Source organism: Neovison vison, chromosome 7 (genome assembly GCF_020171115.1).
Source record: "Neovison vison isolate M4711 chromosome 7, ASM_NN_V1, whole genome shotgun sequence".
Lineage (NCBI taxonomy): Eukaryota > Metazoa > Chordata > Mammalia > Carnivora > Mustelidae > Neogale > Neogale vison.
In genome coordinates, this window is record NC_058097.1 from 145,249,350 (window position 1) to 145,262,679 (window position 13,330).

At 35.4% G+C, this 13,330-nt stretch overlaps 1 protein-coding gene across 1 annotated transcript in view; it reads left to right on the forward strand.

Moving 5' to 3' along the window:
- The window catches only part of NARS2 (asparaginyl-tRNA synthetase 2, mitochondrial), a 128,018-nt gene that overhangs the window by 59,152 nt on the left and 55,536 nt on the right, over nucleotides 1–13,330 (forward strand). The window contains exon 6 of the mRNA XM_044258441.1: nucleotides 1,265–1,359. Coding sequence (XP_044114376.1) covers nucleotides 1,265–1,359 — 95 coding nt within the window. The remainder of the gene's footprint in view (nucleotides 1–1,264; nucleotides 1,360–13,330) is intronic.

The following is a 13,330-nucleotide window of genomic DNA, read 5'->3' on the forward strand; positions in this document are numbered from 1 at the left end:
TTGAAACACAATTATTTATTAAGTAGTGAGGAACTATAGAGAACAGACTTTTTTATTTTGGAAATCCAAGCACAGGTCAGGGAAAATATTTTAGTCTTATGTACTTGAGTCCTTAGAAAAAATACCTTTTCAGTGAATATGGGATTCCAAGATAGATTTTTAAAAAGCAGTGATAGGACATTTAGGACCAGTGTCAAAGTAAGTTAAAAGTAAAAGGCAATTACAAAATAAATGAATGATTTCAATTGGTAATTTTTACACTAGATTTCTCATTCATACACATATATTCCTGTATCTGATAGGTAATATTTTTAGAACCAATGGAATTTAAAAAGATGTCTTCATTTCATGTGTTTCTGTAATTCAGTATTTATGATACTAAGTCTCTTAAAGGAGTCTCACATTCTCTATTGTGTATTTAAAATTGGCTTTATTCCTTTTTTTTTTAAGATTTTATTTATTTATTTGACAGAGATCACAAGTAGGGAGAGAGGCAGGCAGAGAGAGGAAGGGAAGCAGGCTCCCTGCTGAGCAGAGAGCCCATGTGGGGCTCGATCCCAGGACCGTGGGGCTCGATCCCAGGACCTTGGGATCATGAGGGCTTGTTTCATTTATTCTTCTCCTACCCCCTTAACCCACCATGTTGCATCACCACTTCTTCATATCGGGGAGATCATATGATAGTTGTCTTTCTCCGCTTGACTTATTTCACTAATGCTCACTGTATCTTTTAAAGATAGAGTTCTGCTCTTCTGCATTGTGGTGGAAGTTAAATTAATATACGTAAAAGTTTATAATGTATTTATAAAAATCTGCATTAAAAATACTATTATTAAAAATTTAATAATTTGACAACACATGTTCTAGAGGCTCTTCCTTTGAGAAAATCAAATTTCAGTCATGGGTCAGAATTTTAAGAGATTATGTATTTCTTCAACTTAAAAAATTTTAATTCACAATCTCTTTCTTTGTTTGTCTCTTAGTCAGAATCACTTTTTAGGGAGAATTGTATCTTGTGACAAAAATACTTTGTCCTTTGGTTTTATGTTTTGAAAATGTGGAGCAAATGTCCTTGACCTTAGCAGTTTCTAAGTAGGCATTTTCTCTTTTAGGAGTGTACTGAGAACTGCCTTTATTTTCATGAAAATGATCTGTCCTCGCATATACTGAATTGCATTGTCATTTTAGTTGTGGCACGTATGTGAATGTGAAAGCAGAGCAAACTATCTCATAGCTTTTTGTGGCTCATGTTTTTCATTTGCAGCCTTCAAGCAAAATTAAGGTGCCTGAGGAGAATTTCTTCAATGTTCCTGCTTTCTTAACTGTTTCGGGACAACTTCACCTAGAAGTGATGTCAGGGTACAGAATTTTCTTTTCTCTTTTGCTTTAATGGACTACTGATTATGGTTGGATGGGAGTGAAATAATGCTTTCTTTCACCATGCCAAAACCTACAAATTGAAATCAGTGTTTACAATTAGTTCACTTGAATTCACCAAAGTACATTTAGACTTGACAATAACCAGGTTTCTTCCTAAAATCACATTAGTCTAGACTTTTGATTTTAATGAAAAATGTAACATTGCAAAGATGAAGTTGTGATTTTTTTCTTTTGCTAATCTTTTTCTTTTCTCATAAACCTCAAAATATGTAATCAAAATTTAAGTGTAATTAATCATGTTTATGAAAGTAAAGGCAGTTATGTGTAGTTCACATCTGAACCAGGTATTAGCTCTTTGCATTTAGACACAAATAGTTACCCGGAACAGATGGAAGAAAAAAAATTTTTTAAATAATAAGCTTAAATAAGGAAAATTAACTCACAGAACCATCAGGAGTGACGTGTAACAAATTAGAAAGTCTTAGATGTCAGATCACATGGCCTTGAAAATAACATACACTTAGATTCTTTTCTGATTTATCTTTGAAATAAAAAGTATTATTTGATAATTCCGATAACAAGATTATTAACAATATTTTCAGAATACTGTGCAAAAAACTTATTGCAATATCCCTGTGAGACTATAGGATTTGCAGAGCAGTGGGTGGAAAAGGTCATGTCAGGCATGTCATGGAAATTTCCTTATGCCTTTCAAAGCATAATTTTAAGAAATTAAAATCATGACTCATACAAGTATGAAGTGAACATGTATCAAATATTTTATTCAATTTATAAATTACTAAGGGAGCAAGGAAAATAGGCTAGTTCAGAGAGCATTTGAAGAGCTGTGTATTCATATAGGCAATTTAATAAAGGAATTTTAGAATTAGATTGTGAGGTTAGTTACAAACTGGTTAATATCCTACAGACCAATAAATCTTAACCTTTGGAATTTTCTCTTCTACCTGACAAAAATTATTTGTAACTCTACTAGACAGAAATCTACAAGTTAACATCTAACTTTACTTAATCTGGGATATTTAATTCAGGAGTCAATAGAATAATGGAGCTAAGTACATTCTCATAAGTAATTAACCTTTGAACAAATCTGTGTCTCCAGTATTCCATTGAAAGGGCACACTAGGGGCACCTGGTGGCTCAGTGGGTTAAAGCCTCTGCCTTTGGCTGAGGTCATGATCTCAAGGTCCTGGGATCTAGCTCTCTGCTCAGCGGGGAGCCTGCTTCCCCCCCACACCCTGCCTGCCTCTCTGCCTACTTGTGATCTCTGTCGGTCAAAGAAAGGGCACGCTATCTACCTTCTGGCCTTATATACAAGTTTTAGATAATCTTTCTTAAATTTTTGGTTTTCATGTTTTAATGTATAAAGTTTTTATTTTATTTATTTATTTGACAGAGAGATAGAGAGAGGGCACAAGCACGGAGAGCAGCAGAGGAAGAGGGAAAAACAGGCTCCCCACTGAGCAGGGAGCCCAAGGTGAAGCTCTCTCCCAGGAGCCTGGGATCGTGACCTGAGCTGAAGGCAGATGCTTAACCAACTGAGCAACCCAGGCACCCCGCTGGCAATGTATAATGTTAGAAGCAAAGTACCTTCCCTTCAGAAGTGTCATAATATGTGAAAGGTGTAAGTTTACAAAGGGTTTGCCATTATAATACCACTAGTGGATTAAATATGTTCCTTCTTTTCTGGTAAAGTGCAGTGAACCACAGAACACAGTATACAGTGAAACTTGACAGAAGATTAAATTGGCAGGATATGAGGTTCTGTATTTTTTTAATGTGTTTTAAAGTATTTCTAATCATGTCAGTCAAATGTGTCTAGTTGAATATGCATAGTTCCAGGATTATTAGTATGCAATCCCTCATGTTTCTGATTAATGCCTGATTTGATCTCCAGTAAGAAATTGTTAGTCTTCCCTCAGCCTTTTCTTTAATTGTATTTAACAGACTTTCAAAATAGAGTAAATGTAGTTAAATTTAGAAGTTTAACATTTTCCAAAAGGATATCTATGTTGGTTTTGTGGTTTTATGACTCCATTTTAAAGTTTAATTTGGTAGTTATTGTTGTTTTTAATAAACTTTCTATTTTTGAGTAATTTTTAAATATATAAAAGTTGCAAAGACAGTGCAGAATTTTAATGTACACCTCTTGCCCAGTTTCCCCTACTGTAAATATTGTACATTGCCATGGTACATTTTGTCAAAACTAAGAGCCCATTGTTAGTTTATTCCTGTTAACTACATTCCAGACTTCATTAGGATTTCACGTTTTCCACCAGAGCTTGCTTTCTTCTTCCAGAATCCCATTCAGTGTCCCACATTACTTTTGGTTGTCTTGTTTCCTCCAGTCTCTTCTAGTCTGTAACAATTTCTCAGTCTTTCCTTGTTTTTCATGACTTGTAGAATGTATCCCAATCTGGATTTGTCTGTTGTTTTTCTCTGTTTCAACTGGAGTCAGATGGGTTTTTGAAAAGAATACCGAGAAGTAAAGTACTCTTACCATCATCAGGGTTATGGGATATCCATATGGTGACATTAATCTTTATTACTTGGGTTAGATAGTGTTTGCTGATTTTCTCCACTGAAAATGTACTGTTTTTCCCTTTCTTTGTCCTTTGGAAGTAAGTCACTAGGTCTACCCCACCCTTATTGGAGGTGGGAATGAGGGGTTAGGATGCACAGGATGGAATTAAGCATCATGTCCTGGAGGGGAGAGTATTTGGAATTCTTCTATTTGGAAGATTTGTTATCTCTTCACCCTTATTTATTTTTGTAATCATTTATATCAGGATGGACTCATATTTATTTTATATTTTGGGTTATACTCTAATTCTATGTTATATATTTTGTTGCTCCAACTGTTTTAGTTTTAGCTATTGGGAACTCATTCAGATTGACTCTTGTAGTATCCTTTTGACATGCCCTTATCCTTTTGTTTTTTGAGTACTTCCTTATCCTCTGGTAGTGTGAAATAGCCCATATTTATTTACTTGATTTATGTACTTATTTTTTATGATCAGTGAACCTACACTGACATGTGTTAATACTCAAAGTCCATAGTTTATATTAGGGTTCACGTTTGGTGATGTACGTTCTGTAGTTTTGGACAAATGAGTAATAATGACACTCATCCATCATTATAGTACCACATAGAATAGTTTCACTGCCCTAAAAATCCTCTGTGCTCCTCCTATTCATCACTCCCTCCCTCTTAACCCCTAGCAAACACTGATATGTTTCCTCTCTCCAGAGTTTTGCCTTTTTCAGAAGGTCATATAGTTGGAATCATATAGTATGTAGCCTTTTCAGATAGGCTTCTTTCACTTAGTAATATGCAGTTAAGGTTCTGCCACATCTTTTCATGGCTTGGTAGCTCATTTTTGAACAATATTCCATTATTTGGATGTAGCACAGTTTATCCATTCACCTTCTGAGGGACACCTTGGTTGCTTCCAAGTTTTGGCAGTTATCCTAGCCTTATTTTTTTATTTTCCCTACCCTGGCCCTTGAAGCAGCCTTTTCTTCAAAGAGACTCAGTTTCTTATATTGGAAAGTGTTACTTAGAAACCAAGATTCAGTCATTGGGTACCTTCCTACTGGCGGTGGATTATTGCTTCTAAACCCTCTGGGCAGATAGAGCTTTCTTTTGTTTAAAAGAAAGCTAAGTATTTTTATTACAATCTTCCTATAAATATAATTTGTAAGTGACATGTTTATTCTGAGAGAATTGGAAATACACTGAATTGCAAAACCTATATTCAGAAATGTCATATAAATAAAATTTTCCATTTCTTGTCAGTTAGAGCCAGAATTGGAACAGGTAATATAGCCTAATATATTTGAAAGAGTTTTTGATGATTATTGCTTTTCTTTTTTTGTTCATTGTGTTTTGCTTTGCTTTTTGCTTTTGGTGTTCGGTTAACAGGTGTTTTTTCCTTATTATGCGTTTTTTTAGTAAACTATGAAGGCAAGGATATTTCAGGATAAAACATGCTTTTCTCTTAAACATTGCTATTGGAAATATTATTTGGAACAGACTTTTAAAAGAAATACCTTTTACAAAGAATCATTTCTAGGAATTTTTCTTAAGGGAGTGATCTTACAACTCTGTAAAGGTGTATAAACAGAAATGTTGAAAGCAACTTTGTTTATACTAGGGGAAAAGTACTACTAACAATCTAAATGTCCATTTAGGAAGATTGATTAACCTTCAGTATACCAAGAAAATAGACATCACCATTTACCATCCAGGGGTAATGGACCTTATTTATAATAAATATTTTTATTCCATCTTATGAAAAAATTGCAGAAGTAAAAATAAGGGGTTAGTGAAAATAAACTTTATTAGAATTTTAATGAGAATATAAACGTAGCAAGCCCAAATTTTTAAAAACTGCTTTATTGAGAGATTTCTTATTTATTTACCATAAAATGCACCTATTTTAAAGTATACAGTTCAATGGGTTTTAGTATATTTTCACAGTTCAAATATCACCATAATCTAATTTAAGAATTTTTTATCAGAGGTGCCTGGGTGGCTCAGTTGGTAAGCATCTGCCTTCAGCTCAGGTCATGATTCCAGGGTCTTGGGATGGAGCCCTAGCTCCCCACTCAGCGGGAAGTCTGCTGCTCCCTCTGTCTCTCCCCCCAGCTTGTTCTCTCTTTCTCTCTCAAAAAATAAATAAAACTTTTTTTTTTAAAAGGATATTTTTGTCACCCAAAAAGAAACTTTTTCTCATTAGCAGTCACTCCCCATCCTCCCTCCCATTCTAGGCAACCACTTATCTATTTTATGTCTCTGTGAATTTGCCCATTCTGGTTATTTCATATAAATGGGATATGTAGTGTATCATTTTTTGTTCTACTTTGCATAATATTTTCAGTATCTGTCCATGTTCTAGCATGTGTATTTCATTTGATTTTATTACCAAATAACATTATATGTGTGACTGTAACACATTTATTTATCCATTCAGCAGGTAATAATGGACATAAAAGTTGTTTCTGGTTTTTGGCTATTATTACTAATGTTACTATGAATATTTGAGTACAAGTATTTGTGTAAACATTTTTGCATTTCTCTTGGGTAGGTTTTTAGGAATGGAACCTTTGGGTCTCGTGGTAATTTTAACTCTGTGAGGATTTGCAGGCTACTTTCCACAGTGCCTATGCTGTTTTACAGCAGTCCCACCAACAATGTATAAAAGCTCCAATTTCTCAGACAATTATCATATGATCTCTTTGATATGTGGAATTTGAGAGGCAGGGTGGAGTATTGTGTGGGGCAGGGAAGGAAAATGAAACACGATGGGGTTGGGAGGGAGAAAAACCATAAGAGACTCTTTATCTCATGAAACAAATTTAGGGTTGCTGGAGGGTGGTCAGGAGGGATGGGTGCTTGGGTTATGGACATTGGGAGAGTATGTGCTATGGTGAGTGCTGTGAAATGTCTAGGCCTGATGATTCACAGACCTGTACCCCTGGGGCAAATAATACATTATATGTTAATAAAAATAATTTTTAAAAATTCCAATTTCTCAACATTGTTGTCAACACTTATGTCTTTTTTGTTGTGCCATTTTAGTGAGTGTAAAGTAGCATCTCATTATGGTTTTGATTTGCATTTCCCTAATAACTCCTGATGAACATCTTTTGGTGTACCTGTTGGCCATTTGGATATCTTCTTTGGAGCTATGTCTGGTTAAATATTTGTTTCATTTTTTGTTTAGTTTAGTTGTCATTTATCATTTAGTTCTAAGAGTTTTTTTATATACTCTGGATACAAGTCCCTTATCAGATACAAGATTTATAATTTGTTTTTCCTATTCTGTAGTTTGTTTTTTCATTTTCTTGATGATGGTGGTAAAGCCCAATTTTTATCCTCACTTTTCTGGGTTTTAAAAGTACTCCATACAGACACAGCCCTTTGAATGTAGCTAACTGTTTATCAATTGCCATGGCATGAACCAGGAATATGTCTATACTTAATACAGATTCTGGATTTCGAATACTTCTTTAGTAGTTTCAAGATTATTATTACTTCTGGTTCTTGCACTCACATCATCAAAAAAGACAGTTCATAATTTTGAAGAGAGGGTGGCCATCCTTTTTGATTCATAATTGCAAAACATTTTTATTTTTAAATGTGTAAAAACCAATGATCAAATAACTTTATTTTTTCATTTCTACATGATACATTTTCTTCCAGATGCTTTTGTATACATACTTGCTTTCAGCCTTTGTTCATTGGTTAACCATGTCAAGTAAATTTTTGGTACACAAATGTAGATGATGAAAGAATACTATAATGTATCCTTCCAAAATAATGGTATGATCCCATTTCCTGTTGTATATTATTGCATGATGAAGTCTTAACTGTAGAGTAACTAATTGGTTAGAAATATCATATTTCCTTTTGGCCCTTAGAAATGTATTATTCACTTATCAGTTCTTGGGTTTGAGAAAATTCATTTAAGATATCGTTATCTGTAGGCTCATAGTCTGAGAGTTCACTTATACCAATTTTACCATTATTATTGGAGACTAGATTGTTACAATCTGTCTCTTCGCATTCGTTTCCTGGCTTGTCTAATATTTATGAAGCATCTTTATCATTTTTCTTTTCTGTGTCATTGTGAGTAAAAAATAAAAGATCCTCAATTCTCAACTGTATTCTCTGAAAACTACAAAAAGACCACAACATTCATGTCTCCAGGCTTTTCTTAGACCTGTGTGAAAGATGACACAGTACTTTGTGCACTGCAGTAAGACAATGTAAGATGAAATAGTGATGATGATTTCTCTCACTCTGCATCTTCCTCTTAGCCACTATGCATCCTAGGCACCCATCTTTTTCTATTTTCAATGTTTTACTCTTTTTTACTTAGGAGGAATTGGTGAGTAATGAAATAATTTCTGGGATGAAACAGAAAAATGTTTAAGTATATAGTAAAAATAAGATCACTAAATCCCATATATATCTTAGATTCATGAAAGGCTTCAGTGAGTTTTATTCTATTCAAATAAAATGCTTCAGGGCACCTGGGTGGCTCAGTGGGTTAAAGCCTCTGCCTTCAACTCAGGTCATGATCTCAGGGTCCTGGGATTGAGCCCCGAGTCGGGCTCTCTGCTCAGCGGGGAGCCTGCTTCCTCCTCTCTCTGCCTGCCTCTCTGCCTACTTTGATCTCTGTCTGTCAAATAAATAAATAAAATCTTAAAAAATAAGTAAATGCCACGAATTTCTCTCGGTAGTAGCTTTTAAATAACATCAATAGTAGCTTGAATTATGTCCCCCCAAAAAACAATTCCTGTGAATACGATCTTTTTTTTTTTTTAAAGAAGGCCTTTGCAGATATAATTCCAATTAAAATACTGAATTAGGGTGGGCCTAAATTCAATGACATATTTATAAAAGAAAGAAGAAGGACATTTGGATTCCAAGATGTGGAGGAGACAGGTACAGAGAGAAGGAAGACCATGTGAAGAAGGAGGCAGAGGTAGGAATGATGCTGAGGAATGAATGCTAAGGATGCTGAGAGCCACCGGAAACTAGGCAGAGTTCTTCCCTAGTACCTTAGGAAGAGCGTGGTGCTGCCAGCACCTTGATTTCGGACTTTTGGTCTTTCTACCAGTGAGAGAATTCAGTTCTGTGCTAAAAGCCACCCAGTTTGTGGTGATTTGTTATGGCCATCTTAGGAAATTAATACAACCTTTAAGAAAGTATAAATCATGAGATACTAATCTTAAGAAATAGTTAAAACTGCTCAACAACAGACTTAACCACAGAGAACAAACTGATGGTTACCAAGGGAAGATGAGTGAGGGGATGGGTTAAATAGGGATGGGGATTAAGGAGTGCACTTGCTGTGATGAGCAATGTATGGAAGTGTTGAATCAACATACTGTAGACCTGAAACTAATATAACTGTTAATTATACTGGAATTAATTTGCTTTAATTCTTTGTTTTTCAAAAAACAATGACAAAAACTGTTCAACAAAGACATTTAAATATTAAAACTGGGTGCAATGGACCCTAGCAATAAACTGAGGGTGAAATTATGAAATTGTCCAAACAGTGGATTACTCTATAACCATTAAAATTGATGACAGAGCTTTACAACATGTCACAAGAAAAACAGTGGTTATGAAAAAGGAAGTAGATTGTGTCTCAAGGTGTTACATTGTGTGTGTGTAGGCATGTGTATGTGTTTGTAGGAAAGAGGCTGGAAAAATATACACCAGTGTTCAACTAATAAGCAGTGGCTGTCTCTACTAATTTTTATTTTCTTCTTTAAACTTGTCTTTTATTCAGATTCAAAAAGTACCTATTCAAAAAGTCAGCTATTCCCGTGGTTGGGGGGAAGCAGACAATCAGCACGGGCTTCCAGTTCATTTTATTCCAGTTTGATTAATTGTTTGCTTTGTGTTTGGTATGAGCAATCTTAAACTCATTCCCCCGGGTCATCTCATCAGTGCAGATGCTGAACTCAGAAGCCGTGAAACATTCATACTCAGGATGTACTCATCCTATTTAAGTGGCTGTGGTAACAATGTCAACATGTGAACCTGAGTTAGACTGAAGTATTCCTTATAACCGAGTATGAAACTGTCTTCCCAACCCATATAACTTTCTCATTCTTCATCCACTTGATGTTATCTGAACTTCATTAATTTATAGTCATTTGATTTTCAAGATCTTTTTGGCTATGGCTATTTTATCTGTGCTGTGCATTTTCAGTACACACCTCTGTGTTTCTAATGCCCCCCCCCCGCCCCGTAGCATGACTGCTTTTCCATATCTCATTCCTCCAGGGCTCAACTGAAAGAGGGCTTTCTCCTTAACTTCTTCCCTGTTTTTCTCAATAGAAATTGTTTTTTTCTTTTTCTCCTCTCTTATAGTACTCACCTATCTCATGTCCTAAAGAAAAAAGTTCCTCCTATTTTTAATATTTAGCCGGTTCGCAGTTACTCTCATGTCTATCTCATAGGTTATAAACATCCTAAATATCTGTGCCTACTAAAAATAGTAGATATTCAGTAAGTATTGTTAAACTGAATTTGTGAAGCACAAATTCTCATTCTTCTAATCTTTCTGTATAGTTTCTACTATAGAATTGAGCCCACAACAGAGTTAAATATGTTAATCACTTTTTTTGCTCTATTTCGTGGAAAAGATAACACCATGAAACTTTATTTCCTGAGTATATATGAGTAATGATGGTTCTTTATGCTAGTCTCTGATAGTGGGAACTTAAAACAAAGAAATTTCTTCTTTTAGTGTATTATATATGTTAAAAATGAACTATTTTGATTGAAATATGAATTAGCAGACTCTTGGTATAAAAGACTCGAGAATTTCATTATCGCCTTACCCGTTTCCTCATGTGTACTATATAGCTAGGGAATGAGCATTTCAGGCAAATTAAGGACAAGTGGAGAGGGTTTAGTAGGAATATTTAGTTTGTTTGCATATAATACAGAAATGTGAATATTTCGATTAACCAGGGGTTGGGTGTTGGGAAGTGTGATTGCTGGAAATAGGTACAGAAGGTCATGATAGATTGAGGAGCAATGGAGAAAATAGGGGTAGTAGGTGTTGATGGAAAAGTGGTGGACTTAAAGAATTGAAGGTCTTCATGAAGAATTTTGGGTGTGGAGGTAAGAGAGTTAAAACCTATACAAAATCAAGTTAATGGTCAAAGAATGGTGTTATGAAATTCTGTCTCCAATGTGGAATCCTTGCTCAGATCTCACCTGCGAAGTGTCCGTTGTCTTCTCCAGCAGCTGCTGTGTAAACAGCTCACCATGCTCAAATGAAATTCATCATCATTCCCTCAATCTGTTATTTGCTTCTGAATTCCTTGTGTCAGGAAATGGCACTGCCATCTTTCCAGTTTGTCAAAGCAGCTATGTGAATACCATCCACAGGTTTCCTTTTTCCACACTCATTTCATCTTTTCAGTCATTTACATCTACTTTCCTTTGCTTCAGCTATCCTAAACTGTTTATATAAATCTCTGATAACATACAGGTGTTTCTCTGTGAATGGGGAATATCCTTTCCCCATGTGTTTGTCTAGCTAATCCCTGCCCATCCATCTATACTCAGTTTAAGGGATCCATGGGTGACTCAGTCGGTTAAGCGTCTGCCTTTGACTCAGGTCATGATCTCAGGGTCCTGGGATTGAATCCCACTTTGGGCTCCTTGCTCAGCTGGGAGCCTGTTTCTCTCTCTGTCGGCTGCTGCCCCCGCTTGTGCTTACTCTTGCTCTTTCTCTGATGAGTGAGTAAATAAAATATTTAAGAAAATGAAAAATAAACTCAGCTTAAAAATGATCTCACCCAGAATCCCCAATCCCACCCCCACATCTTGCTTATTTAAATGCCCTTCTTCTGTATGCCCATGTTCCTTTATTCTTTCTGTTTTATAACACTGGTATCACTGGGTCTTTTTTTTTTTTTTTCTCTATAGCTTAGACTTTGAGCTTTTAGATTTAGGGACTATTTAATTTTACAACTTTATTAATACAAAATAAAGACTTAAATACCTATTGGAAAGGATTTCTATCAATTCTGCTTATTAAAAAAATTGAAATTATCTGTTTATATGCTTATCTTCTCATTAGACCACAAATTCCTCAAACTGTATCTTGTTCCCCTTTGTCTTCATACTTTCTTTTACTACCATTTGCCTGATTCAGAGCTCAAAAATCAATCTCAGAACATTTGTTGAGAGTCAGCTGTGTGCCAAACACTAGGTTAGGTGCTGGAATATAAAGATGAACAAGATAGATAGGATCCCAGTACTATCATGACCCAATACTATCTAGTGAACAAGATAGGCATTAAATAAGAAATTCACAATGTGGTAGCTATTACACAAAAACTGTCCTGAGGCAAGAACAGTACATGGCAAGGGAATTTCAACCTTGTGTAGGCTGAATTGAATTTAGAATTAACCTTATCAGTAGAGTGACTATATGAGAGTGCCTTTTAAAATGTCATTTGTATTTGATGACCACTGGCTGTTATATTTAGTTTCGATTCTGTTGCTTTTCTGTTCTTGGGACAATAGAAATGTAGTTACTATAACTTTTCCTCCATACTGTATAGTATTTTATGATATACAATCTTTTCTTTACCCCAGTACATGTTATCTGTATTTAGTTATGGAATGTCTTTTGTTACTTTTATGTCATGTTTGATATATTATCCTTGAATGAATTATATTTAGCCAAATCACGAAAAGTTGGCAAACTGTCTAGCTTTTCTGTCCTGTTCCTTTATCTACTTCCAAATACTTGGAGTCTTTTATTAAACTTTATAGGAAAAGGTTGTGATTTTGTATCCTATCTGACTTTAGGGCAGCAGCCAGAACAAAAGGGATGTAGACATCATGGTCTAAAGAAATGGTTAAGAAATTGAATAGGTTTAACATAGGAAAGACAAAGGGGAGACATGCTTTGAAATTTTCTCAGATCTTTGTTGGGCTTTGGTGAGAGCCCTGGATGCAGAGGAGTAAATTATTTTTTAAAGAACAACTTTACTGAGATATAACTCACTTAACATAAAATTCACCCTTCAAATTGTACAATTCAGTAGTTTTTACTATATTCACAAAATTGTGCAGCTGTAATAAGGGCTCAGGGGTACAAGAGCCCCTAGGTCTGGGGGTCCCAAACAGACCAAGTTTGGCCACTTGCTCCTGGTAAAACCCAAAGGCAGAAAGGCAAGTGGTGGTGAAACAAGAAAGGAATTTATTTCAGTGAGGCCAGCCCCTGGAAGGTGGTGGACCACTGTCCCAAAGTGGTCTCCAAAGTGCTGTCTCCAAAGTGCTGAAAATACTTTCAGGTCTATAATAAAGAAGATGCAAAGTCCATGAGTGTGTGCAGGTGGGCAGTAAAGGTCAGGTCAGTCATTTCTTGGGCATCAG